The 27,632-nt window shown below is 52.8% G+C and overlaps 2 protein-coding genes across 2 annotated transcripts; one reads left to right on the top strand and one right to left on the bottom strand.

Moving 5' to 3' along the window:
* Positions 1 to 373: 373 nt before the first annotated feature.
* Positions 374 to 11,138, bottom strand: LOC144276794 (F-box only protein 6-like). Its single transcript, XM_077837143.1, has 6 exons — positions 11,051 to 11,138; positions 9,694 to 9,973; positions 8,716 to 8,842; positions 7,915 to 8,010; positions 7,220 to 7,355; positions 374 to 2,519 (listed from the first exon to the last, which is right to left on the bottom strand). Exons 2-6 carry the CDS (start codon positions 9,950 to 9,952, stop codon positions 2,373 to 2,375), a joined length of 765 nt encoding a protein of 254 aa, XP_077693269.1. The 5' UTR covers positions 9,953 to 9,973; positions 11,051 to 11,138; the 3' UTR covers positions 374 to 2,372.
* FBXO2 (F-box protein 2) lies at positions 11,052 to 19,087 on the top strand. Its single transcript, XM_077837144.1, has 6 exons — positions 11,052 to 11,115; positions 15,587 to 15,862; positions 17,428 to 17,554; positions 17,647 to 17,742; positions 18,191 to 18,326; positions 18,775 to 19,087. Exons 2-6 carry the CDS (start codon positions 15,613 to 15,615, stop codon positions 18,907 to 18,909), a joined length of 744 nt encoding a protein of 247 aa, XP_077693270.1. The 5' UTR covers positions 11,052 to 11,115; positions 15,587 to 15,612; the 3' UTR covers positions 18,910 to 19,087.
* Positions 19,088 to 27,632: the final 8,545 nt, after the last annotated feature.

Here is a 27,632-nt window from a genome sequence, read left to right on the forward strand (position 1 = left end):
AGCACTTGAAGTCGCTCAACTCTGTTACCATTGAAACTTATGGCAAAACTCCCATTGACTTTACTGGGAGCAGTGTAAGTGGGATTTCACTTAAGTTTATACAACACCCTTTAGAAAAAACATGGTTGCAAAAGGCCTCAAAGGGGCCCACAGAATCTTGTAGTGGTGAGGGTAGAACAGGGAAGAGCATCGTTTGACTATTGGGCCCTAGACTGTGTTGGCAAAGAAACACCTTTACTTAACTGAGCTCCCTTGATGATGAATCAGTCAGACAGCCAGCATGGAATCACCTGATGCCCTACTCCCAGTATCCGAGAGCAGAACTTCATTAGACAAAGGAGAGTAAAGAAAGACTAGGAATATACATATCACTTTATTCATTCCTACTGGCTAGCCCTTAGCATAAGCACTTCAGGTGTAAGGCAGACAATTTATGAAGAGAAAAATAACCCCTCTCTTCCTCACCCTCAACTCCCTTTCCTGGGTGCTAGGATCACTCTGCACCTTCCCTCTATCCACACACGAAAGCAATGATGCCCAGGGCTAGCGTACAGGGAGAGAGTTCTCTAGAGCTACAAACCTGGTCTCCTCAGCTTCACTTTCCTTAGTCAATCTGCAGCTGTCACCCAAGAATGAAATCAGGGTCTAGTTTCTTTCCAAGCTGTAGGAAACATGGCAAGGTGACATACAGGGGGAAGAGGGCTTAGGTCCAGTCGGTTGATTTTGTTTTCAGCATATAAAAGAGGCTGTGCAATTTTTTGTTGTTGCTTGCTTTACACACTACACATAGGAGTCTCACCTTATTTTCCAAGGAACTTCTGTGGCTGCCTGGAGAACCCAGATGTTTGATTAGAGATACCAAGAAAACACTTTAATTCAGACTATTAACAGTTGGAAGCAAAGCTCTTGAAAGATTCAAAACAACCCTAGCTCCTAATTTAGGGGGAGAGAGAGAGCTCGTGTTCCAAAGCAAAGTGCCACAATAAAGACTTAAAAATCCTGACAATAAAGTAGGGAAAACAACAAAAGGTCCCTGTCCACACGTGGTCCCCTGAGAGTTCCTTCAGGCCTTCACCACTGACCACAACCACACCAGTTCTCCTTCACCACCACCCTGGTTTAGTGTATTTTATGTTTACAGCAGTAGTAGACAAACTACAGGCCATAGGCGGCCCATCAGACCGTTTAATCTGGCTCTCAGCTCCCACTGGGGAGCGAGGTCGGGGGTTTGCCCTGCTCCGGCACTCCCACCAGGGAGTGGGGGCTTGCCCAGCACCGGGCAGCTCCCAGGACTCAGCCGACATGACCCCCCCCCTCCTACGTGGAGGCATGGCCAGGTGGCTCTGCACACTGCCCCGTCTGCAGGTACCGCCTCATTGCCGGAGCAGAACATGCTTCCGGGAGCTACTTGTGGTAAGCACTGCCCAGAGCCTGCACCCCTGAGGGTTCCCCAATCCCCTGCCACAGCCCAGAGCCCCCTCCTGCACCCTGAATTTCTCATTTCTTACCCCACCCCAGAGCCCTCATCCCCTCCCACACCCTTATCTCCAATTTCGTGAGCATTCATGGCCCGCCACATGGTTTCCATACCCCAATGTGGCCCTCAGGCCAAAAAGGTCCATTCCTGGTTTACAGCGAGCCTGCAGCATTCCCTGACCCAGAAGCAAAGGGGGACAGGAGTAGTAGCAGCCAGTTCTGCCTTCCTCCAGGCTCCCCCTCTTCCTTCCATGGGTGTAGCTGCTGGAGATATTTCCACCCACCAAGCCCCTCAGCCTTACCCCCACACAGTTAACTGGCCTCCTCTGCCAAGGGCCTGTCTTTCAATCCAAGCTCAATTAGTGTGAACAGAGGAGGAGATGAGGGACAGGGTGCTGAGTTAGTACACACTGTTACATCCTCCCCACCCCCTCAAGCTCTTAAACCTGTGAGATATTCTATAGAAACGCTCAGTTCCTGCCCCCTTTGAAGGTCTCCTTTAAACAGGTGCTGCAGCCAAGGCCAGGCAGGTTAGACGAGGCAGATTCCTTGGCTGACAGGAGCCTCGGAGCACACTCCCTGTCATGGGAAAGACACTCAGCTGCTTGGCCTAGCTGATGTCACTGGTGAGAGATGCATGAAGAGAATGTGGAGTCGCAGGGAAGACAAGTCACTTCAGAGGGCAGAGCTTGTAGGAGGCTTGGTGTCACCCAGGAGCACTTGCTCTTCAGACAGGGTATGAAAATACAGTCACGGAGAGGCTGGGGGTAGCAAAAAAACCAAAACGCTGACACCAGCCCAAGTCTGAACTGGAAGAGCTCACATAGATTACCTCAACCGCTATGAGCGGCCTTTTGATTCCAGAGCCCCGAGCTGGCACCTGCCCCATGGCCTCTCTACGGTGACATCCCTGGCTCAATGGTGATGCTGCTGTTTGTCACTCTGCACCCATACCATCCTGCCCAGAACTGGGTGTCCTGTCCTCCGTGTTGGAACAGGATGTGACGAACTCCAGCCTCATAGTTGTGGAAGGTGTAAGAGATCTGAGGGGAAAGAAAGGGGGGAAAAAAAAATCTTTCTTTGTGCATCAGGAACTCAGCCCCAGTCCTGTGACTGTGAGCATGTCTGTACTGCAAAAATCTCAACAATAAGCCAAGGCAGCCAGTCTCAGAGGCAGGTCAGCCCAGCAAGAAGGTGGGTCTCAGAGTCTGGGCTCCCACCCAAGTGGGCTATTTTTAGCCCTGTAGCAGGAGCCCAGGTCAGTTGACCCAGGCTTTGAGATGTGTTGCTATAGCGTGGGGGTTGGTTTGGGGGGGTTTTAAACAGTGTAGTCATCCCCTATGGTAAAGTAAGAGCTCTGACCTTGTGCAGAAATTAGCTCATGAACATCCTCTCTCAGCTGGAAGAGAGAGAAGCTTGTGTTGCTCTAGACAGAAGGCCCAAAAAGGTTAAAATAAAGTTCCACATCAAAAATCCAGGCCCTGTCTAGCCTGCAAGCCTCCTTGATGTCCATAGTAGGATACTAGAGACCCCAACTTCTCCCACATTCAGTTCATCATGGCAGGGGATAAGTGGTGCAGACGGGCCTGGGGCGTTTAACCACTGTTATCCTAGCCACAGCACTGGAAAGGACGTAAGCACCTTGCTAAATCAGGACCTTGAGCACAGACTCATGCTACTGCAGGTGAAGAATCATCACTTGATGGTTTCAAACCAGTTGCAGGGATTTTGACGCATCTTCCATGAAATCACCGCGGCCTGGTCTAGGTTACTAGGTTTAAGCTGCTGGTGTGCACCAACCACTGCCTATCCTGCTGGCCAGTACTGGCTCATTGTTCCCCTGTGCAGCCCGTCTGGATCCCTCTGTCATGTGTCTTATATTAGGTTGGCTGCTCTGTGGGGCAAGGCCTGTCTTTCTGTTCTGAGTTTACATCACACCTAACGCAATAGGTCCTGGTCCTTGACTCAGGCTCTGAGGCACTGTTGCAACAACTAATGATGATGATTTCCCAGCAAAACTCGGCTTCTGTTGGCACAGCCGTGCACACGTCTATGCTCAAATCTGAGTCCTGCCAGCACCGCCCTGACCTCCCGCCAGTGAAGTTACACTAGTTCGAGTGACCTGAGCCCATCCACCTGGACTGTTCTACCAGCACAGTGCCCGTGTGGATGCTGCATTACCTACACTGCAACCAAGAGTCCTCCAGCAACAGGCCCATGATGCCCCTGTCCCTGCAGCAGTGACCGCTCTGCTCCACGTGTTCAACCCCACTCTGCAGTGACTGGAAGCTGGCCCCCCTTTAAGCCCACCTTTGCTGACAAACCATTCTAGGGTAGACAAGGCCTGAGGCTGACGTCACTGCACCAGTTACACTGGCTTCACATTTAGGAGGCTTATCCTCCCTCCCGCCGCCGCGTTGAGAAAACATTGAAATAAAGTGAGCACCCACAAAATGCTACCTCTGAGATCTACCCTCTCTCCCAGCTACGCTGCTAGGAAAAATCAATCTTCCTCCTAAGTCTAAAGTTAAGAAAAGCAAGCAGAGAAACACCCCCCACCCTCCCTACCTCTTCAGCTCTTTATCTAAGTCATACAAAGCACACACCCAATTTCTTAATCCTTTTCTGGTCACCTTTATCAAACTTCCCTTCTTTTTCTGACAGATCAGCTCCCCTTCCCCCCTCACTCAGGGCCAGCTGCTGCTTAGCAATCACTCCTCTGGCTGCTGCCTCTCCCATCTTAAGTAAGATTGAGGCCTAAGGTAGGCACTTGAAAATACTTTCAGGAAAGAGGTACATCACAGGCCTTAAAACAAAGGGTGCAGGGAACTCAGATGCAAAATTAAAGACACACTAAAGAGAAACTACTGACATTTGACTCAGCTTGGCTTTTCTATACAAATAAAAATTTGCTTTGACAAAAAACTTATAGCAATATGTTCAGAGAGGATTTGGAAATGCCAGTGGAATAGCTGGTTGTTAGCGAACAGTTCCTGGCAGCATGATAACCCAAACAGGAAGAACTAAGAGCCTGAAAGTGAAACTGGATTCACAGCTTACACAGTGTAGAAAACAAATGACATTACAGGAGAGGGGAACAAAGATCAATTTTCAAAGCTTTTCAATTAATATTTGATGGGTGATTTGGTGCCAGAGATAGAGAAATCTGTTTACAGTGCGATTATTGTTAAATTCCTGTAGTGGCAGGTTTATTTGGAAGTATTTGGATTTTAAATTTTCTCCTTTAAGCCTTGCAAACCAACCGAACAAAAAGTTTTGCTAAAAGCAGGAGACAGAAGTGAAACTACACTGGTCTAGCTTCACATTCACCATGATGAAAAATAACCAAACTAGAACACGAATAGGCACATTCAATTTTTAAAGTGCTCAGGTTTTAATAATAGGGTTAGCAACAGTCAGGACATTTGTTTAAAACATAAAATAAAAATGATTCCTCTGACAATTGCATTGTCTACACTGGGAATTACCCTGACTTCAATCAGTTGTGGCCAACAGCCAGCCTACATGCTCAAGAGCAAACCCTCCTATACACAAGGAAAGCTGCAAAGTCAGGGCTAATACACAGAACAGACGCGGCCAGTGTCCCTTAAATTTAGGGTTTATCTACACAAGAAAGTTGTTCCAGTATAACTTAAAATACTCCGGTGTGCTCTTACTCTGGTTTAAGAGTAACAGCCGTTAGTCTGTATTCGCAAAAAGAAAAGGAGTACTTGTGGCACCTTAGAGACTAACCAATTTATTTGAGCATGAGCTTTCGTGAGCTACAGCTCACTTCATCGGATGCATACCGTGGAAACTGGAAACTGCAGCAGACTTTATATACACACAGAGATCATGAAACAATACCTCCTCCCACCCCACTGTCCTGCTGGTAATAGCTTATCTAAAGTGATCATCAAGTTGGGCCATTTCCAGCACAAATCCAGGTTTTCTCACCCTCCACCCACCCCCCCACTCTCCTGCTGGTAATAGCCCATCCAAAGTGACCACTCTCCCTACAATGTCCATGGTAATCAAGGTGGGCCATGTCCAGCACAAATCCAGGCTCTCACCCCCCCCCACTTTTTTTTTCCTGGGGACACACACAAACTCACTCTCCTGCTGGCAATAGCTCATCCAAACTGACTACTCTCCAAGTTTAAATCCAAGTTTAACCAGAACGTCTGGGGAGGGGGGGGGGTAGGAAAAAACAAGGGGAAATAGGCTACATTCATAAACCAGTCGGAGAACACTTCAATCTCTCTGGTCACGCAATCACAGACATGAAGGTCGCTATCTTAAAACAAAAAAACTTCAAATCCAGACTCCAGCGAGAAACTGCTGAATTGGAATTCATTTGCAAATTGGATACTATTAATTTAGGCTTAAATAGAGACTGGGAGTGGCTAAGTCATTATGCAAGGTAGCCTATTTCCCCTTGTTTTTTCCTACCCCCCCAGACGTTCTGGTTAAACTTGGATTTAAACTTGGAGAGTGGTCAGTTTGGATGAGCTATTGCCAGCAGGAGAGTGAGTTCGTGTGTGTGTGTGTGTCCCCGGGAAAAAAAAGGGGTGTGTGTGTGAGAAAGCCTGGATTTGTGCTGGACATGGCCCACCTTGATTACCATGCACATTGTAGGGAGAGTGGTCACTTTGGATGAGCTATTACCAGCAGGAGAGTGAGTTTGTGTGTGTATGGGGGTGGGGGGGTGAGAAAACCTGGATTTGTGCTGGAAATGGCCCACCTTGATTATCATGCACATTGTAGGGAGAGTGGTCACTTTGGATGAGCTATTACCAGCAGGATAGTGAGTTTGTGTGTGTGGTTTTTGGAGGGGGGTGAGGGGGTGAGAGAACCTGGATTTGTGCAGGAAATGGCCCACCTTGATTATCATGCACATTGTGTAGAGAGCTGTCACTTTGGATGGGCTATTACCAGCAGGAGAGTGGGGGGGTGGAGGGTGAGAAAACCTGGATTTGTGCTGGAAATGGCCCAACTTGATGATCACTTTAGATAAGCTATTACCAGCAGGACAGTGGGGTGGGAGGAGGTATTGTTTCATGATCTCTGTGTGTATATAAAGTCTGCTGCAGTTTCCACGGTATGCATCCGATGAAGTGAGCTGTAGCTCACGAAAGCTCATGCTCAAATAAATTGGTTAGTCTCTAAGGTGCCACAAGTACTCCTTTTCTTTCTGGTTTAAGAGTGGTTTATCTGTTTAGTTTAGTTAGATTAGGAACAGGTTTAAAACAAACCAAAACAGTGTCTACACAGTGTCTTGCCCCAGTTTAACTATAATGGTTTAAGAGCCAATTCAAAATTAAACTGGGGCAACTTTCTTGTTTAGACAAGGCCCTCGAAACCTCATGATAAAGTTGGTCAAGGTTCAAGAAGTAGTTTTGCTCCATTCTCAATCAGAAGAATGTCCACACAAAGCACGAGGGACCTGACTGGTCATGTTCTCTATTCGCTAGGCATTTATTTCACCCCTCCATGTTGAAATAGATGCGGGAAGCGCTGAGCATCTGCAATCCCTACTGAACCTAGCTCACTCTCACACAGCTGTGTGGCTTCTGCAGGGCCACTACGGAATAACTTTAGGGCTGGATGCCCACAGAGAGCAGATGTGCTGGGGAAGGAGGACCCATTGTTATCCCGCCACTGTTCAGATTAGAGTCACATGTTAGAAACACGGCACTGATTTAAAGCTGCTGCCCACACAGCTACTCCCTGGATTCCTCACCTCTCTCCACTCAGCATCACTCCATTGCTCTATGACCACTGGTTCGGGTCGGAACTCGTGAAGGACGATGTAGTCTGCAGAGAGCAGCTGCACAGAGAGTTCATAACAGCACCCACAGTCAAACCTGGCAGCATACCTGGAGAGACAGAGAGAGGTCAGGCACTGGGAAGATACACACACCTGCCGGGACAGTCACCCTTCTGGCGATGTCCATTGCCAGAGACAAGCCATCCCTGCTCTTGGCATGGCAAGGGTTAGTCATTTTATACAGGGACTTGGAAATGGAGCTGAAGCCTACCAGTGAGATGGGAAAGCCAGCGTGTACCCCATATCTGTAATGGCATCACCAGTTCTGTAGTAACCCAAAGGTGGTATTACTATTACCTAGCATTTTTCTTCAGAGTACCTCAAAGAGCTGTACAGACCAGGGAGTATCATCATGCCCTGGAGGGGAAACTGAGGCACAGACATCATGTGAGCCAGTGACAGAATTCTGGAGTCCTGGCTCTGTGACTTTCAACACTAGATCATGACCCCTTCCAGACTCAGGAACAGAACCCAAGTCTGACTTGTTCTTTATTAAATCTTTACAGTCCCTGGAGGTAGAGTCAAAGAACTCCACTGATGTCATCCCAGCTGAAATCCAGAGTCGTCCTGGCATATGCAGAGAGCCTAGTTCTTATGCATGCACTCACCAGTCCTTGACCATAATATCAGGCCGTATTTCATCCATCAGCTGATCCCAGTAACCCTCTTTCTTTAGGTTAATGAGCTGAGACTTTAGACACTTCCTGGGAACAGATCATGTAAGTTTTTAGCATCACATGCAACTTGTATTTGAGCCTACTTCTTCGTCTCTCCGCTGGAGTTTAGTGGTTCTCTTTAGTTAAAGCCCAGGGCTCATCCCCAGATTAGTAACACCCAGGTACCATGCGGTACATGCTGCTAGCCCAGACAGCACATGGTGTCATGCAGCAGACATCCTGCCCACTCAACAGCAGCTAATCCTCACTTTTGACCCCTACTCAACTGCTTTCATTGGGGGTCGCTGGACCCAGACACACACACAGAGTCCGAATCCGACTGTCCCACAGGTTTGGAACAAACTCCGTTCCATTTTACCGGCAAAGGACTGCGAGGAAAGCTTCTGTCTAGGTTATAACCCATTTCCCAAACCTTTACACAAGCTGTTTGGCCAATGCTTCTATCAGAAGAGAAACAAAAATCTGATCTGTGAGGAGCTTCCCGTCTCCACCAAAAAACCTCTACTGGTTTTATAGCCATTGGGTGCCCCTGAGACACTGCCTGGGTGGCAGTATGCCTCATAAGAGGGCAGAGAGGATACTCCCCCTGTATCTCCACAAGGTAACTAGTTACTTCTTCCTCTTTCTATTCCTGGGCCCAGCTCCACCCGCTTCCACCCATTCTCAAACAAACTGCCAGGGTGCCCTCTTCCCTCCAGGCCCAGTTTCAGAGCACGAGAATCTGATTCTTACCCATAAGAGGTGACAAAATATTTGCGCACTTGTGGGCTGGGAAAGTCTCTTCCGTGATGCCCAGGCAGGTCCTCAACTTTCCATTTATCTCCCTCATTCGGTTTCAGATTCCAGAACTCAAAGCTCTCTAGGAAGGGATCAGAAAGGGGACAGTGAGGCCACCCAACGGAGGGCTAATCCCCAAAAGGGAGAGCAGAAGGGTCAGAGAACGTGAAGTTTTCAGCCCCCACCTCAATTTTCCGCAAGCATCTAGTTTTCACTTTAAAAAGCGAGTGGCGGGGTGGGAGGTGGCAGCTTTGTCCCCGGGATATCGCAGAAGACTGGGAATCCATTCCCAGTGATTTCAAGGTGTATTTAGTTTCTCTGCTGCAGAGTCTCCTCCAGCCTAATCTACCCATTTCTTCCAAGGGCGAGCCTGGCTGTCAGCCAGCACTCCCTCTAAACAGCAGCATTCAGTCACAGCCAAGTGCTGGAGCACAGACCAGGCCCCCCAGCAAACCGACGTGCTGCCGCCCCTTTACATCAGCCTCGTACCAAAGGCTCCCGCTACGCACTTCCACAGGAGCGCGAGCCTGCCCAAACCCCTTCGCCTATCCTAGAGCGACCTAAGGATCAATTCCCCACTGCTCAGCTGCACTGGGGCCACCGCAGGTTGGGGGGAGTGGAAGGACCAAGGGTGCAGCAGCCGATGATTTTATCACCGTGTCATTTAAACTGGCTACCCACTTGCATGCTGTCGAGGCCCTGCCTATGCTGGAGATTTGTCCTGGTTACAGGTGCAGCTTTACCAGCCTACGCTAATGGTTGCACCAGCGCAGCTGGATCAGTAGCCAAACACGGATGGCTGTAGCCAGGGCAAATCCACAGCACAGGCGAGGCCCGAAAGATTAGGCCTTGGGCAAGGCTATGAACTGACCAGCCTCCTAGCTGCTGGGGAATTCCCCTCCCACCCCCACTTTCCCATAAAAAGGAACAAACCTTCAGCACAGGGATTTTTGAGTAAGTTTTTCTTCAGGCTGCAGAGGAAGTAGAAGATCTTCCAGTCCTGGATAGTCTTGTCCCACTTCTCATGATTAAAACCCTCCCGCTGGCACTTGCGTTTCCACACAGTGGCTAAGTTGATCACATCCCGCCACAGGACACAGACAAGCCGGCAGTTACAGATCAGCTCCCGGGCGGGGACCAGGGAAAAGAGTTCCACCAGGACATCTTCGGGCAGGTCACCGATGTTTGCCATCTTTCTTTGGGCCCCAGCAGCCTGTAATGCAGGCCAGGGAGAGAGTCACCAGGCACGTTCCGCCCAGAAAGGGTGTGAACACAATAAGCAGAGCAGGTCTCCCATTGAATTGTGGTGAGAGAGGGGAAAGGCAGGAGGAGGAAAGGGAGTTAGGACATGGAAGTCAGATTTATAAAGCACTGCACTAGGCAGACATCCCAGAGTGCTGCACTGAGGCTGTGGCTACACTGGCAAAAATGGAACCTGATAGCCACCAATATCTCTCACCAAGGGTGAACTGTGGTCCCATTTATGCAAGGCTCTTAAGGCCAGATATTTAGGTGTCTAAAATGCAGATGGGGCTTAGCTGGATGCGTGAGCCCCTACAGGAGTCAGGCATCTAACCTGCATAGGTGATTCTGAAACCCCCCCACGGCATCTATGTCTTTAGGCTCTTCCATATTTCTGAACATCTGGCCCTTAGGCCACCGCTACATTGGACTTTGAGCCATGTGCTAAAGAGAAACTCCATTCAAAGGTGGGGGTGGGGGGGAGGCGAAGTTGCCTTGTGGTTGGGGCTGTGGCAGGCTTGCCTTGCGGGAAGGGGGGGGGAAATCTGGTTTTTTTGTTTTTTGTTTTTGCATTTCCAAGCTGGTACCATTAGTTGGCGCCTGGGAAATGTGTCGGGGTGCCCAGCACCACCCGGGGGGTGCCCAGCACCACCCGGGGGGTGCCCAGCACCACGGGCTCCCTTCAGCCATGCAAAGCGCCCTCCCCGCTCCCGGAGCCCGACTCACCCCCGCAAGGGATCCCGGCCCCCAGCCCCATACACGGGCAGCAGCGGGGCCCCCTCGCCCCCGGCTCCTGCCCAGCTGCCGGGCGGAGAAACCCTGTCTCCGCCCGGCCGGGCCAGGCTGCCCCAGCCGCTTGCAGCCGAGCTCCGGGCCGCCGCCTGCGTCTCCTCCCCCGGGTTAGGGCCAGGAAGTGCGAACCGACCCCTCCCTTCGCGGGGCCCAGACCTCCCTCCACCCCGGCGGAGCGCCCGCCCCGATCCCCGGCTCCCACCCCCCGCGGGGCGCCCCCGGAGCCCCGCTTCCCTCCTGCCCCGCGCCAGCTCACCGCCCGCCAGATCCCGGCGTCCAGGAGCCGGGGCCAGCTGCCGCGGCCGCCCGAGGAGAAGGAAGGTAAAACTGCCGGTGTGCCGCGATCGTCACGCCGGCCCTGAGCTCCCTCTGGCGGTCAGCCAGCCCTGGTCTCTCCTTTCTCCTCACAGTCACCTCTTCAGGGCAGGGGCTGGTCTTTGTACAGCACCGAGCGCACCGGGGTCGTGCGCCACGACTGGGGTTCCTGGGCGCTTCCCCAGCCCCCGTAAACCATAAAGCTGAAGAGTGAGAAAGGGAGACGGGCTGGGTACTACAGGGACAAGCACAGGGTAGCAGCACCCAGGAAGAGCTATGCTAGGAACTCCTGGCAGCTTGGCTAGGTCGGACAGGGGCACCATGAGGCGTGACTAGTGTGGGGCCTGTCTGCCAGCGCGTGTAGACGCAGGTATACAGGCTCACTTTTGTTGATACAGGTTAGGGGGCCTGCAGGTCGGGGTGGGAGGTGACTGCAGGCCCCCTAACCTGTACCAGCAAAAGTGAGCCTGTATACCTGCGTCTACACTCGCTGGCAGACAGGCCGGACACTAGAGGCGGCTGTGCAGACAGAAGTGCAGGGACGCTGATAGAGGCGTGCTTGGCCAGTATCGCCGTACCACGCTGCAAATCACTGCTCGCGTAGACTTGGGCCGAGCTGGGTGGACAGCGGGGGGGGGGGGGGGGGACCCTGCATAGTACCCACAGCGTCTGTTATCACTTGGATCTGGCTATTCAGGTATAGGAATCTGCTTCATCTCAAGGAAAAATGTACTTTAACAGGGAGGAATTAAAGTTACAAGAGGCAGAAGAATAAAACCGAAATGAAGGGAAAAGTTTCATTATTAAAAAAGAAAAAAAAACCTTCAGACAGAGGGAACCATTTTTGTGAGTTATGTACGCAAGTAATTATTGTTCTTGCCCAACCCTCTGCCATGGACTGAGAGCTCCTTGGAGCAGAAGTGTTTGGAAAGCGTCTAGCACAGAGTGGGCATTCACTCAACTAAAGAACAAGAAACATGATTTAGATAAATGAGAGTAAGGGGATGTCTAGGACCAAAAAAAAAAAAAAAAAAAAAAGTTATAAACAAACCCCTCTCCACCCCCGTAGCTGCTAATCACACTTGGATGATTAGGAGTGAAATCATTTTACAAACCCAGTTTACTTTTCACCATCGATACCAAAACCAATCAAAATGCTAAGTGCCTAGGAGCTGTAAAGATTTGCTCTTAACAAAACTGAATCTCCACATCATGCTCTTACTGTAAACGCTGACCTTCCTGTGGCTAATCACTGTCACTTGGCGCTGGCTTTACTGGGTAAAGCACTGAGCACATTCCTGAGCCCTGCATGCAGAACGACAAGAGTTACGGGGCCCATTCTCTTTCCGCCCGTCACTCGACTTGGACCAGGCAACTAGCGCAGGCTCAGCTCCTGAAAGCACTTATGCACACTAGTAATTCTATGCATGTGAGTAGGTCTCCTGCAATCACAGCTGCAGGCATTTGACCTTTCTGAAAAGGAGGCCCAAGGGGTCTCAAGTTGGGCACCCAAAAAGTGGAGGTGCCCACAAGTTCACGGCCGCTTTGGAGAATACGGCTGCTTGCCTGCCGCTGGGGAGGAGAGAGGAGCGTGAGACGGTGGGAGGAGGCGGAAACAGGAGTTGAGGCATGGTTATGCAGATCTCCCAAGGGGATGAGGAGAGCCCCCAAACGGATGTAGAAGACGACAGTAAGGCAGGGGGCAGATTCGAGAAGGGAATGTCAGTTGCACTTAGAGATTGAATTTACTCATGTGGTTCATTGTTAACACAAAACAGAATCTGTGAGGATGAGCTGCCGGGTCTTAGCCTCTCCCATTCCCTAGTAGCTGGGTATGGAAGGTGGCATTGGCCTACACCCCAGCTGGGATTTCTCTTTGCCTCTAGAGAGCCAGACCCTACGGGAGCCTCCTTCTATCTAATCTATCTAGCTGTTTATACCACCCTCAGCAGTGTGGTACATGAGAACCTGCATCTCACAGCCACCGGGTGCCCCCCAGCCAGTGCTCAAAGTGGGCAAGCACCTCCAATGCTGCAGTGCCCTCCGGAGGTGGAGAGCAGAGCGTCAGGGATAGATCCGGGGTACAGCTGGAGTGAGCCCTGTACAGCAGGCCCTATTTGGCCCCTCACATTAACGTGCAGTTTGGTCTCCCCTTGCCCTGGGCTCTTGTATGAAACACCTAATGCCGGGGCAATACAGGGTGCCAAAGGGCACGTTCATCCTCCCAACACCCCGGGAGGTAGGTGTAAACACCCTGTCCCCCTTTGACTGGTCAGGAGGCAGAGTGACTTGCCCAAGCTCACACAGAGCCTGAATTAGAAATCAGGAGTCCCTGTCTCCCAGACTCACGCACACACCCCTAGGTAACACTCTAGCCAGGTCAGCAATATCCCAAGAGCCAATACCCGAGAGCCTCCTGGATTGCAGCGGATGATGCGCTGCCCCTTTAAGAGAGGAACCCCTTCTGCCAGCTCCATGCTCTAGCAGAGCGGAGCCAGCATCAGTTACTTGCCTGCGACAGACCAATCCAGAACGGTGCAGCCGTCTCAGGAGCAGCAAGTGAGGTAGGAGCGTCTCAGCATCTCCTGTTCCTCTCTCCCTGCAGGGCTGCGATGCTGCTGGAGAGGCTGCAGCACCCTTGCTGTGTTACGGGCATTGTTAGGACAGGTGCTTTAACCCTGCAGCGCTCCTGCTCTCTTTGCAAGGCAGAGAGTGCAGCTTTAAGGCTTGTGCAGATAGGGGAACAAGGCACAGGAAAGGTTTGGGAAGGGCAGGGCACCTGGCAGAGGAGACCAGGGTATGCCCCCCAATAGGGAAAGAACTGGAATCGGAAGTTGTTCAGTTTATTATGGACTCAGGTTAAGTGAAGGGGAGACTCTTGGGAAGGGGACAGGGGAGGACGTGAAAGCAGGGCGGGGGCCGAGACTCGGGCAAGGCGGTGAAATTGAAGGAGAACCGATGAGTCTGGCTAGTCCGGAGACTCAGTGAGCTTGTCAGGGAGGGTGCAGCAAAGCTGCTGCAGAAGATGAAGTCAGCAGGGACTGCAGCCTGCGTGATCCGAGTCTGGCTTGTTCTGCCCTTCAGGAATTTCCTTCATGTTAAACGCTGAGCTTGTAACTTGGCTGGGTGGCAGGGTGCTGATACAGCCCCTCGTAGCTGTGGAATTTTGCCATCTGATGCCAGTGCAGGGCAGACGGGAGACACCTGGAGCTCTGAGCTTTTGGGTTCAGAATACCAACAGCAATGGCCTCTGCATCCTGCCCTGCCTTACTCAAGTGACAGCACTTCGTGGGGGTGGCCTGGCTGTATATTGTAGCCAAGGTTTCTCCAAATGGCATGCCAGGTTTGCCCGCTTGGTTCCATTCGCTCCCAGCAGCACTCAGAAGATGGACAGAATAGAGCCTAGCGCTAGAAGAAAGCGATGATTTGCTCCTGGCCAATCTGGTCAGATCCTCTCCAGACTGCACCTTGCTGCAGCCTCAGCTGCTTCTCAACAGCAGGAGTCAGATGGGGTAAAAGCACCGTCATGGTGCATCCCATATGTATGATGTGGTCTGGAACCCGCACACTCATCTCTGGTTACTCCGTCGCAGTTGGCTCCAAAGGCTGGGCCTGCAGGGGTGGGCTCGGCTCAGTGACAAGGAAGGTTTCCGAGTCCACACACTGAAGCAGGGTGAGTGCTAAGGGACACTTCTGACCCTGTTGTTAGGATTCCTAGGCTTTGGAGGGAGGACTGGAGAGTCAGAGGGGACTCGATTGAGATATGTGACATTACACAAAGTGCATCACTCTGTCCTGTCCTGTCACATGAGAGCAAAGGGGCCACTGTGATATGAAGGGCTTGCAAATTTCGAACGCACCCAACTAAATCTGACGCATTGTTAAGGATTTACAGGGCGTCCATCACCATGGTATCTTGGCACCATTACATGGCATACACCAAGACATTAGTCATCTTATGAAGGGAAACCCAACACCCGGATGCCTGCAGCTTTTCATCTGGAAGTGAAACCATTAGCAAGGCCAGGTGTCTTGCAGCTCTTGCTACAAACAGCCAGGTTCCTGCATAAGCAAATTTCTGGAAGGATTGCACTCCCGAGGCACAGGCTGGCTAGTGAAAATGCCCAGCCTCAAGCACTCACAGGCTTCACCCGTGGGCTGTTACATTTTAATTTTCTGTTACTTCACTGTTGCCAGAAGTCAGAGGCTTCAATAAGAAAGTTCTTGCAGTTCTGTAAGAACTTAATATAGGAATAGCCTAGTCTCATGTTTCAAGGTACAAGGGGCTCAGGGGTCAGGAGGAATTCGTTCCCCCTTGGACACTAGTGCGTGATGACACTGCTGCAAGATGGGCTGGGTTGTCTTTTCCCCCTTCTTCTCAGGCTGCAGGCATTGGCTAATGCCATAGGTGGGATACCAGCCCCAAATGGACCAATTACCTGCTCAAGGGGTATAACTCCTCTCCCCTTGTTTTCAGAGAGCTCCGCCCAGCCTGGCCGGAGGATGGACTCCCTCCCTGAAGCCGTCCTGATCCAGATCCTGGCATCCATCCCCGCGGTGGAGCTGGTGCTGGCGTGCCGCCTGGTCTGCTGCCAGTGGAAGAACCTCGTGGACGGAGCAGCTCTCTGGACCCTGAAGTGCCAGCAGGAGGGCTTCACCGGGGCAGAGCCTAAAGAGGAGGCCGAGAACTGGCAAACATTCTACTTCCTGAGTAAGAGGAAGAGGAATTTAATCAAGAACCCCTGCGGCGAAGGCGAGTGACTGAACTTTGTAACACCCTCGCCCGGCGAGGGGAGGACTGGGCTGGTTCCTGAGCATTGTGCAGCTCTGGTCACTTTAAGAGGCCCTGGGTTGGGGTGAGATGCAGCACCTGTCTCACTGCGTGTGAGACTAAATCAACAGCAGCTGGCCTGGGGGTTCCATTAACAGGGATGGTGGCCAGGTGTTGGATCCTCTTTACACAAGCACCTGCTGGGATTTCCAGGAGGGGGCACGTGCTCAGGTCCACGTGGTTAGCGGCCACTGCAGCATAACAACATCACCGCCATCTGTGGTGCTTTACCCTTCCCAAGTCCTGTAAGCCACCCTCCCCGAACAACCTGGGAGCTTCCACTCCAGCTTACAAAGAGGAGGAAGGACGAGGTGCTGGTCAAGGCACAGGACTGCAGGGTCTGAGACCTGGGTGCCTTTTGGTTCTGCTTCGGATTCAGTGGCAATTCACTTACAGGGTTGGTTTCAAAGGGTCTCCATTGGGCCAGGATTCTGCATAGGGTTTGGTTACTATTGGGGTCTCAAAACAAAAACAACAAGGGGAATTTTCAAAGGAGAACATGGGCAGTGTTTGTTTGAAAAATCTGCTTTTAAATGACGTACCCAAGGCTACACGGTGAGTTTGTGGCAGAGTTTAGAGCTCAAGAACCCCTGGTTCCTGCTCTGCCTACAGACCACTGGATCACGCTGCTTCTGGCTGTATCACTCACCAACAGTTGAGCAGATCTGCTCCCAACTTTCCAATATAATTCTGAAAACGCTCAAGCCAAAAGGGTGGTGGTGGTGGTCGTGGATCTTTTGGTCTGTTCTGACCACGTTAGAGGAGGGTTTAAACAAGGCTAAGCAAGGAATCCTGGCTCCAACTTTACAAAGAAAACCTCTCTCTCTTATGAACGCTTTAAGAAAGCTTTAAAAATTTTAATGAGCTTGTCCCTACTGATGCCAAGTGTTAGCTGTGTGCATTTGATTTCAGCTTGGAGAAGGAAACGGATCAGTCCTCTCCTGCACTAATCCACTGTGGCAGCCCTGGGAATGTTGAAATACAATAAACAGAGTTTTCATTGGACTTGTTTAAATGATCACGGAACCATTATGATCAATGTTGGGGTTTGTAAAAGCTTGGTTTTTTTTGTTTTTGTTTTTTTTTACCAACCTGGCATTTTTGGTTTAAATCTGACCCCACAAGCATCTCTCTAAGGCCTGGTCCACACACAAAGTCACAGCAATTTAACGTCACACCTGTAATTTAACCGTTGCAATATGTACCTAGACCAGCCTGAAATGCTGGGCAGGGCTCTCTAGTGAAGGGAGGCTGCTAAGGCAATGATCAGAGCAGTGGTGCAGAGAATCGAGGGCCAGATTACAACCGTCCTACCAAACAGTACCTTGCACTGCAGATAGTCAATGGGCTCGCTTGTGGAGTAAAGCACAACACAAGTCAAACTCCTTGCCTGGATCTGTTAAAGAAATCTCCACGTAGGAAGGTGAAAGATTTTTGAAGCCACGTGACTGTAACCCAGAGCCTCTCTCTTGTTCTGCTACCTGCAGAGAATTTAGAGCACTGGGGGGAAGTGGAGAACGGAGGTGATGGCTGGAAAATTGAGGACCTGCCGGGAGACTTTGGAAAAGAATTTCCCAGTGATGGAGTCCACAAATACTTCGTCACCTCCTACGAGTAAGGCTGCCCTCTTCTCTGGCTGGGTTCTACCCGACGCTGGCATATGAGGAAACAGGGCTGTGCTCACCCGGTAACCTCTTGTCTTCCAGGTGGTGCCGCAAGTCTCAGGTCATCGACCTCAGGGCTGAGGGTTACTGGGAGGAGCTGATGGACACAACCCAGCCTAAAATTGTGGCAAAGGACTGGTAAGTAGGGGGGTTGCGGTTGTGCTGGGCTGGCAGGGAGAGAGGGGAAAGGCCAAGGGAAGCAGAGAGAGGGAGATGAGGAGAGGCCGGAGCTGTGTCTACACTGGGCTTCTTTGACCCCTATTTCCCACCATAGCTTACATGGGTATGGATCCATCAGTGGTAGCAGAGGTGGCAGGTTAGTGCTCCGTGCCTCTTGCAGACACACCGAGGAGAACACCAGCCCCGTGTCTACATCAGCGCTCCCCCACAGCGAGCAGCGGTGGGAGCCTGGAACAAGCTCACAGTAATCCGGGCAGTTGGGGCTTTGCTTTCTGGACATGGCTTGCCCCTGTCTGTGCTTGCCGTAGAACGGTGCCCAGCCCGGGCCCAGCCGCGCTACTCAGCACCGGGCCTGTTTGCGGAGCGGCCGCGAGGGGTGAGGCTGGCAGCTCGGGTCTCTTTGCAGGTACGCGGGTCGCAGCGACGCCGGCTGCCTCTACCAGCTGCACGTGAAGCTGCTGTCGGAGCACGAGGACGTCCTGGCCGAGTACCAGAGCGACACGGTCGCCATTCCGCAGGACAATGCTGCCAACTGGACCGAGGTGAGTCCCGGCGAGAGGCTGGGCAGAGCCAGGGCAACGGGACAGGGCAGTGCATGCCCAGGGCCACAAGCAAAGCCGGATGGGAAGGGGCTTCCCTTGGTGAGCTCAGCTATGAAAGGAGCAGGATGGGGTGAAGGCTGGGTGTGTGGGGGGGGGTCTCCCTCCTCTTGTGCAGCTGTGACCATGAGGCTGGGTTCCATGCAGCTCAGTGACCTGCCAACCCACCCACCTGAGTGGGTGGGGGAGAGGGAAGTGGCCCGGAAGGGGAAAGCTGCTGATGGCCCCAGCGTAGCAGTGGGGCCCGAAGATCCTCAGATAGTCCATCTCCCTATAGCAACTAGTGACCCCATCCCCGCAGGGCAGGGTTCAAAGCCTCACTCCACAAGGGGAGATTCAGGGGTGGTTTGTGACTTCCAGGAAGCCATTGTGTCTCGCTCTGCCCCCTCAGCTTTCCCACACCTTCTCCGACTATGGGCCCGGGGCTCGCTTTGTGCGCTTTGAACATGGAGGCCAGGACACACTCTTCTGGAAAGGATGGTACGGGGTCCGCGTGACCAACAGCAGCGTGATGGTGGAGCCCTAGCCGGGCCATGGCCCCTCAAGCTAGACCGGGTCCCGTTCACCACAGCTGACCCCTTGGGTCCTCCATGGGCTTTGGATGGTTTCTGCATGACGCTGCTTCCAGAGACGAGGCGGGAGCGCCAGGCTGAGAGTATATAATTACGTGTGTGTGTGTGTCCCCCATCTTTCCTCACTGGGTTATGCAGAGTCTGGGAGTAGCTGGTTTGGGGTCCATTAATGCACCAACCCTTAGAAAGCTTTAAAAAAAACCTCACTGCTCTCCCCTGCCCCACTCGCCCGACGCCCTTTCAGCCACCCCCAGCGTCGCTTTGGAGTGGTGCCAAGGCTGGAGTAGGGGGAACGAGCGAGCTGGCTATAAATAATTCCAGGACCCTCCCTCTCCTTTGGGCTGACGTCACCTCAGACCCTAAACCTCCCTCCCCAGCAGCTGCGCTGAACAGTGACTCTCACGGTGCCACTTACCAGCATCAGATACAGTCCATTTTGAGAGGGATGCAGGCCTCATCTTTTAGACACTTCAAGAGAGAGGTATGGCCCTATGGTCTCAACACAGGACCAGGAAGCCCTGAGTCCCAGTTCTGCCACTGAGCCCCTCTGTGGCCTGGGGCAAGTCACTTAGCTTCTCTCCACATCTATAACAACAACAGTTGCCTACCTCCTGGGAGAGAGAGCTTGTTAAAGTTTGCATTGCTGGGTGGCTGGTTTCTTTATTATTAATAATAACGCAAAGCAGCAGAGAGAGGAGGGTGCCTTTTGTCTTAGGCTGGGCTCAGGAAGGGAACATAGAGATGAAGGTGGAGACTGCCCTGGAGCCATGTCTAGTTTGTTAAAAATGAAGCAGCTTAGCTAGCATAAGCCAAAGTCTGGAAAGAGACCAGGACCTGAGCCCAGGCAGATCAGCTGGAAATAATCCAGATGGGAGAGAGAAAGAGAGAGTAAGTGTGAATGGAACGAGATCCAGCTTCCCCAAGGGGCCTCTAGACTGGGCTAAATCCTGACCTCAGGCTCTCGCTTTTTGTAGGCAGGACAGGGGGAGGTTCTTAGAGGAACCCTCCTTTCAAGAACATCTTCTGCCTCATCCCTTGGGACCTTGGCTTTCTCTCCCAGCCTCCTCTGCATGCTGTACCCCACGTACCAGAGAAGGGCATACATGAGAGCCGCTATCTCAGCTGACACACCAGGGCTTGAACCAGGGACCACCAGAGCTCAAGGTGTGACCGGCTATCGCTTGAGCTACAGCCCCAAGGGTCCTGGGTGGGAAGGGCGGTAACAGGTTCACATCCTCTGCAAATCAGCTTCACCCATGTACCCCGCTCTGCCCTACCTCCATCTCCCCCTGCTCTTCTCCATCCTCCTCATCTCTCCCCTCTGCTCACTCCCCTTTTCATGTTAGCCCCTGTGCCCCCCCCCCCAAGTGCCCTCACTCTCCTCCTCTGGGGGACGTTCTCCTGGACTGCCCCCTCTGACGCCTCTGGAATTTCTTGGGCTTGAAGCTCCTGGGGATGGTATCTGTGGGATGTAGCCCAGGCTCTGACGTCGCATGCTAGAGATAACAGGTGGAAGGGAAGGCCGGGCAATGCAGAAAGTCACATGCTCCAGAGCCTAAGAACCCACTGCAGCCTCTGAGCACTGCCCAGGGCCTGCAGCGAGTCCCGTGCTAATCAGGCTTTTGGAGCCCAGAGAAGCTGCTGCTAACCATCATCTACCCAAGGATGAGACCTGGCTGTTTCCACGGGGCCTCTGGAAACACAGATCCACCTCGAAGGCACACGCCTATGTGCCAGGAAACACGTACGTGCATCCTCCCCCTTCCTGCCTCTTGACACGGCCTTGGGCCACGCCCACAACACCGAACAGAAAGTCCTAAACTTAGCTGAGCCGAGACTAGCCCCCCACCACCCAGCAACCAATCCTAGTGGAAGAGCCTAGGCGGCCCCTTCCCTTAAGCAGGCTGAGTGGGTGGCTGGAGAGAAAGTGTGTCCTCTTTGCCTCTGCTGTCAGGACAGTGCACCCATAACCCCTAGCACCAAACTGTGCCATTAGCCAATGCAACACGCTCGTGTTTCTTTTGCAAAAGGCAAGAGCAGTGCTTAATCTGGGACAGGGCGGCACCTCTGGGCTTGGCAGTTCAGAGCCCAGAGACGCTGGGGCAGCTCAAAGAGGGAGTTCAGAGCCCCAGCACCGCTGGCCTTGCCATGTCAGTTATGGAAGTAAAACAATTGCTTGAGCCCCGGCCCCTCTTTCATTACAAAGGAAGCCCTGGGCAAGCGCTTCTGAGCCGCTACCTCGTGTGTCCGGCCTTCTGTCAGGCTCTCTGCAAGTTGCTGCACCTGGACACATGGGCCCCTCTTGCATCCTAGGCCCCTGTCCCAAGCCGGATGGTCTCTCTGGCTGAAGACCACAAATAAAAGCACTGTGTGTATGAGCCCCGCCTGGAGGGTGTGTCTGTGTCTCTGGGCTCAGCATGCTTTCCTCCTGTGATACATGGGTGGGGCTGGGCTATGGCAGCTGCTTCCAGCCAGAGGGTGCGGGGCCAGGATGCCTGCCTCAATGCTGGATCCCCCACAGGGAGGGCCCATGCCAACATCCCAGCTATACCCGTCCCCTTAAGGAGCAGGCTATGCTTGGGCGAAGGGGCCGGGGGGCTGGGACAGCACAGCTGCCGGTCTGGGGCCAGCAAGAGCTTTTCACTCAGCACGTCCCGTCCCCTCCCCTCCCTTGGGCTCTAGGAGCCAAGACGCAGTTCGTACAAAGGGCTCACCTCGGGCTGTGAGCTGGCCCCTGCCAAATGGGAGACAAGGCTCTGCCTGCTCAGAGTCTGAGACCTCTTGCCACCTGCCTCCCTGGCTGGGCCCCGACTCCCTTCCCTTGCTTCACAACTTTGCCCTAGTTGGGGGACTGAAGCCTGGTGTTAACTCCCTGCTTGCTGGGTAGGTCTCTGTACCCGGCCCTACTGCACACAGGGGCTCTCTCAGCTGCTCAGCATGGTGCTAGTCAATATCCAGCCCGGTTATCAGCTGCCAGCCCCCATGGAAGAGACAAGAGCCTGGAATATCCCTAGGGAATTGATACAGGCAGCAGAGGGATCCGTGCAACCAGCCACGATACAATCCCTTGCACCTGAGCTGGTTCCTGTGGTCCCACCCCATGTAACACGGGCAGGCTTGACATTCACCTCCGCAGGCACTGGGTGTCCCCATCGCTCCACTGGCTGACGGTGCATGTCTACAGAAGGGAAGTCCTGAGGTCCAAGAGTCCCTGTGGATGGGCCAGCAGGAGCCCTCGGGGAGGTTGAGGGAGGCCCAGTAGCTCAGCCTGCCCCTGTGGGGAACAACAGGGTAAACAGGATCCTTGGGCAAAGGAGGAGTGGCCCTGTGCTTAGAGAGCCTGGCTGGGGATGACTCCCGCCCATTTCCAGAGGGAGTTCCCGGAAACGCCCCTGACCCGTACTCTGGGGGGATTCTCGTGCTACCACCATGCCTGCCCTGGGCCTGTATCCGAGGGTGGGGGTGACTCTGGTCCCAGTGGGGTCCTGCCTATTCTTTATGCCTGCACTCCAGAGCCCCCTGCCGCCTTTAGACAGGGAGCTGGATTTCCCCCTCTCACCAGCTTGACGCCTGTGTCACTCCACTGAAGACAGAGGAGACACTCCTGATTCACACCTGGTGTAAGAGCTCAAACAAAGGCCCAGGCTTTCCTGCTCTGAGGGACAAGGATTAGCGGAAGGGGGCCCACCTTCCATAACGGTGGCTGACTGGCATCTCCTGTGCCCAGCAGATGGCTCTGTGGTACGACAACAGGTCCACGATGTGGATTTTCTCAGCTCGCCCCAACACCTGAAAGCAACCCCCCCCCGACCCGCTGCTCTCCGGTGTCCTTCTAGCCGCTCACGCCACGCATCCAGGCTTGGTGGGTAAGGACAGCAACTCACCCGTCAGTCTGCCAGGGCCAGGCTGCTGGGCGGGGGGTACAAAAGCACCTCTGCCAGTTAGGCCCCTAACTCCCCTGGGAAGGCAATGGAAGTTGGGTGCCTGACTCCCTTAGGCCTGGTCTATACTGAAAAATTAGGTCAACCTAGCTTCATCGCTCAGGGCCGTGAACAACTTCACGCCCTGCCTGAGGGAGCGATGCCAACCTGAGCCCCGGCACAGACGCAGCGAGGCCAATGGAAGAAATCTTCCAGTGACCCAGCTCCCATCTCTCGGCGAGGTGGGTAACTGCATCAGCGGAAAAAACCCTCCTGTTGATGGAGGAGCGTCCACTCTTCCCCGGAGCAGTGCCACGGGGGGTGCCAACATGGCCTTAGGCATTTTTGAAAATCCTGTCCCTTGTGTCTGGTCTAAATGCTTTGCATCTGCCCCCATTTGCAGCACAGGTGCAGGGACCAGGGGTGCGGGGGGGGGAGGGGCTGCAGCACCCCCAGGTTTTATGCGGGGCTCCGGCTGCTGGCCCTGCAACTGGGGGCTCTCTCCCAGCCCTGCATGCGGGCTCCCAGCTGCCAGCCCCGTGCCCAGGGCTCTGCCTATGGCCCCAGCCGTGGCCCCCTTACTCCTGTCCACATCGCCCCCTCCCAGAGCCATGGCCCTGCTCTTGGCCCCAGCTCTAGGTGCGGTGGGGGGGGGGCACAGACAAGGCTAAGGGTGGGGTGCTGCACCCCCACTCTAAAAAGTGTTCCAGCACCCTGCTTTGCAGCCAGCCCCACATACCTGCCTCCTGCAGCCAACAATGAAATCTGCCCCAAGGACCCCCCCCTCAACCCCTCTCTTCAGAGATCCAACTGTCTCCCAGTTCACAACGTACATCTACTAGGCCAACTGAGCATGGCTGGATCCTTGGGCTGCCCCATGTAACAGGCTTCAGTGTAATTCCTGGGGCTAACACTCCATCATCGGTGTCGTACTTGGGACCCAGCGGGAGTTAATGTACCCATGACAAAGAAGCAGAAGGGCCCTCCCCCTTAAATATCACTGTGCCATTGAAGTGCTGAGCCATGGACAGCTTCAGTGACCAAAGGGTTTCCTGCCCTTTCTGTAAATAGCAGCACCACCTAGCTTTTACTTATATTACCATAGTGCCTAGCTCCCCCCGTCATGGACCAAGGCCCCACGGTGCAAAGTGTTATACAAATACAGCACAAAAAGACAGGCCCTGCCCCCCAAGAGTTTACAACAGCACTTTCCATCAGCAGATCTCAAAGCACGTTACAAAGCCCATTTTCCCCATTTTACAGAAGAAGAAACTGAGGCCCAGAGACATGACTTCCCCAAGGTCACCCTGGAGGTCAGTGGCCCAGCTGGAAATGGAACCCAGGTGTCCTGAGTCCCAGTCCAGTGCCCTATCAACTCAACCACACTGCCTTACCCAATGCCCACGGCAGAGTCAGCTTTGATGAAGTTCCTTCTCACCCCAAGTGCTTATCCAATGGCAGTTACTCCCCTCAACCAGCTGGTGCAGCAGCACCCAGCATACATCCTCCCTGGGTTCCTCTCAGCTGGATCCTTTGGTGCCTGCCCACCTCTCCCATGCTACCTACTGCTGCTTCAGCTTCCCTCCTTCCGTGGTCTAAGACCCCCCCCCCCCAGCTGCTACACTGTGCCCCTGCCTCCCAGGAAACCAACGCGACCTCCCCAGCAATTCCCTCCCACCTTCACCACTGAATAAATGGGGGGATGATTCCAAATGGAAGGGCTAAGGATGCTTCAGTTAAGGACATACACATTAAGGATGGCTGGATTAAAGGCCCCTCACTTAAGGATGTGTCTACTAAGGATGCCTAAATTGAGGTGATTGTGTTAAAGACGTCTCAGTTTTACTTTTGTTGTTCTTTCTTTCGGTCTTCTGCTTTTTTCCCCCCTAAACAAACTCACCCCCCCAGTAAAACAAATACAAAACCCTGTCATTACTGGAACATCAACGCTTAGAAACACCAAAGTCTTCCTCTCCAGGCTCGATTACACGCCACCATCTGCCATTCTGGAACAGACCTACTTTTAAATCGGGACTGGAGGAGTGAAGCACCTGCCTGTACCAGGGCCAAGAGCAGCCAGGAGAGTAATGGCAGCTCACACTTACACAGCGCCTTTGACCCCCCCAAATTACACTGCAGCCACCTCTGGGGTGTACCATGGCTGCAATCGAACAAGCCCTCAGCAACTATTTCAGGAAATGGCGAAGTCTGCTGTCTCTAGTCGGAACCTGCAGCAGAAGTGGATGAATGAGGGGGTGGTTTTATGAAAGCAGAACAGTTACCCAAACGTGGCCAGGAAACCGGCACTGACTTTCTTGCCAGAGAAAGCAGGGTGTTAATCTTTAACGAACCTGCCAACAGCTCAGGGAGATGCCAGGAGAAAAGCGCTAGACACAGCCTGTATTCAACCCCTAGCCATCCACAACAGCTGGTGTCCCATCTCGTACGTGGCATCCGATGCACACAATGGCCAATCACCAGGCTAGAGCCCCACTGCAGGTTTCCTTTCTGAAAAGCCCTCTCCAGCCAGCCCCAGCTATAAATGCCACAAGAACTGAAAGGGTTCTTTCATGCTAGCCCCTGCAGTTAGCCACTTGCGGAGGAACAGAACAGAACAGAACCGGATGGGGCCTGCCGAGGAAGCACTAACATTTGTCTCTTTGTTGGGCCTAATTGAATTTGCTACATGAAGCAGCTATTATTAGCCACAGGGGCGTTCTGTGGCCAGATGGAGGAGTTTGCTCCCCTGCCTGGATTCAGGATTGGGCGGGGGATGGAGAAACAGGAGGAGGAGAGGGGAAAATCGATCTGGTGTTTCTCTAGCTCAACTGCTTCAGTCAGTTTCCTGAGGAGCTTGATTCCCTTTAAATGAAGTGGCTTTCTGAGGCAGCAGCAGGGAGCTGGGCATCATCACACCCAGGTAGCCAGGATATGTTTCTGCTCTGATGCCAAGTTACCCCTACCTCCGCACCCTATCCCTGACATGTCCATCCCCTGCTGTCCTTTCTGGGGATCTATCATGAAGACATTTAAGGGAGCAGTGTAGCCTGCTGGTTACAGCAGGGTACTGGGAGTCAAGAGACCCGGATTCTGTCCCTAGCCCTGCCCCAGATTTTCTCTCAGATACTAGGCAAGTCATTTTCCCTGCTCCGTGCCTCAGTTTCCCCATTTGTGAAGTGAGGCTAATGATGCTTTCCCACCTTTGTGGAGTGCTTTAAGAATCCCAGGAAAGAAGCTGTATAAAGGCATTATTATTATTTCCATGCCCTTGATGGCTGGAGTGCCGGGGGCTTTTAATCCCTGCGTTTCTCCAAAGCTGGGGGGATGAAATCCCGGCCCCATTGAAATCAAAGGCAAAACTCCCAGGGACTTCAACAGTGCCAAGATTTCAGCCGAGCTCTCGCCATTTTCTCCAGACTCTCAGTTTGGGGGTGTGTTAACAGCCGCAGGCAGAGGTCGTTATAATGCACCAGTGCCAGCAGGGGGCACTCTGGCAGTAGCTTCAGCGAAGCAGGACTCTAGCTCTCCGGTTTTCCGGACTCTCTCCTTGGGAGCTGTTAACACTGCAGTGCAAAGTATCTGGAATAATTGAAGAGGTTTTAAATTTGATGCTGTATTTTGATTCTGGTTTCCAATTCCTGAAGCTGGTCTCCCCCCAGACATAGCTTAGCCTCAGCAATTTCCTTTTCTTCTGCACATCCTAATTTTAAAGGAATATTCAGTCTCCATTTCCATGGCACATTTCAGCCAAAGGAATCCCAAAGCTCTTTGCTAACCGAAGGGCAATCTTGCTTTCCCTGTTCATGAATGCAGCCATCTCTGGGGTGGAACACTTCATTGCCACACAGCTGTTTAGCATAGGAAGGGAAATACTATATTACATTTAGTTCAAATTACAGGGGAAGTTTAATGACGGTTAACCCAGCCAAAACTGAATCTCTGTGTCCTGGCTAACATCTCACTCTTCCAAAAACAGAGCAACAAGAGCGTGGTTGACCACAGGTCAAGACACTCAACTCAAGGAACCCCCAGCAGCACGGCACCCTCGTCTGCTATGCTCAGGCAATGGTTTGATACCACGCAGGAATAAAAGTATGGTCTACTCAACCACCAGCATTACTTCTGCAGCACCTGGCTTTTCCCTAGAGGTCCCCACTCGTGACCCTGCTTATGAGTTGGCAAAAGTCACAGCTGGCAGTGGCCTGTCTGTGTCTTTCTCTGGATTGTACCTGTCAGTGGGAGACTGATCAGCCTATGGTGCCATGTTCATTTCTATACATGCCCTTTTTGACAGACGGCGCCTGCAGGACACATGCCTCTGGGTTTCTTCTCAGTGCCTTTGAGCAGTCTGCTCGGGACCCACAGAGGTCCCTCTCGATCCTGGATGTGCGAGCGCTCGGCTGGTTTGCGATTGCATCACGAGCTGAGGCATCAGCCGATTGCCATAGGGCTCTGCGTGGAGCCCAGACTCAGAGGTTAGCAGCACCAGTCTGACCACACACTCACCAGGACATGGATTGCACTTGTTTGATATTGCGCTTCAACCCAAAGGTCCTGGCTGTGCAGGAGGGAGACACGGACTCTGGTGTACGCTAAGGCTCAGGGTGCTAGGGGGAGAGGCAGGTGGATGCTTTATTGCCTGCCAATGCAGGCCCTTTAGACTAGCTGTCTTGGGGCCTGACGGAGGAGTGGCTCCGAGTAGCTATGCTAATACTACAGGAACGGATGGTTTTCTGGGGCACTCAGACAAATAGTTT

The sequence above is a fragment of the Eretmochelys imbricata genome, chromosome 18, assembly GCF_965152235.1.
Source record: "Eretmochelys imbricata isolate rEreImb1 chromosome 18, rEreImb1.hap1, whole genome shotgun sequence".
NCBI classification, from domain to species: Eukaryota; Metazoa; Chordata; order Testudines; family Cheloniidae; genus Eretmochelys; species Eretmochelys imbricata.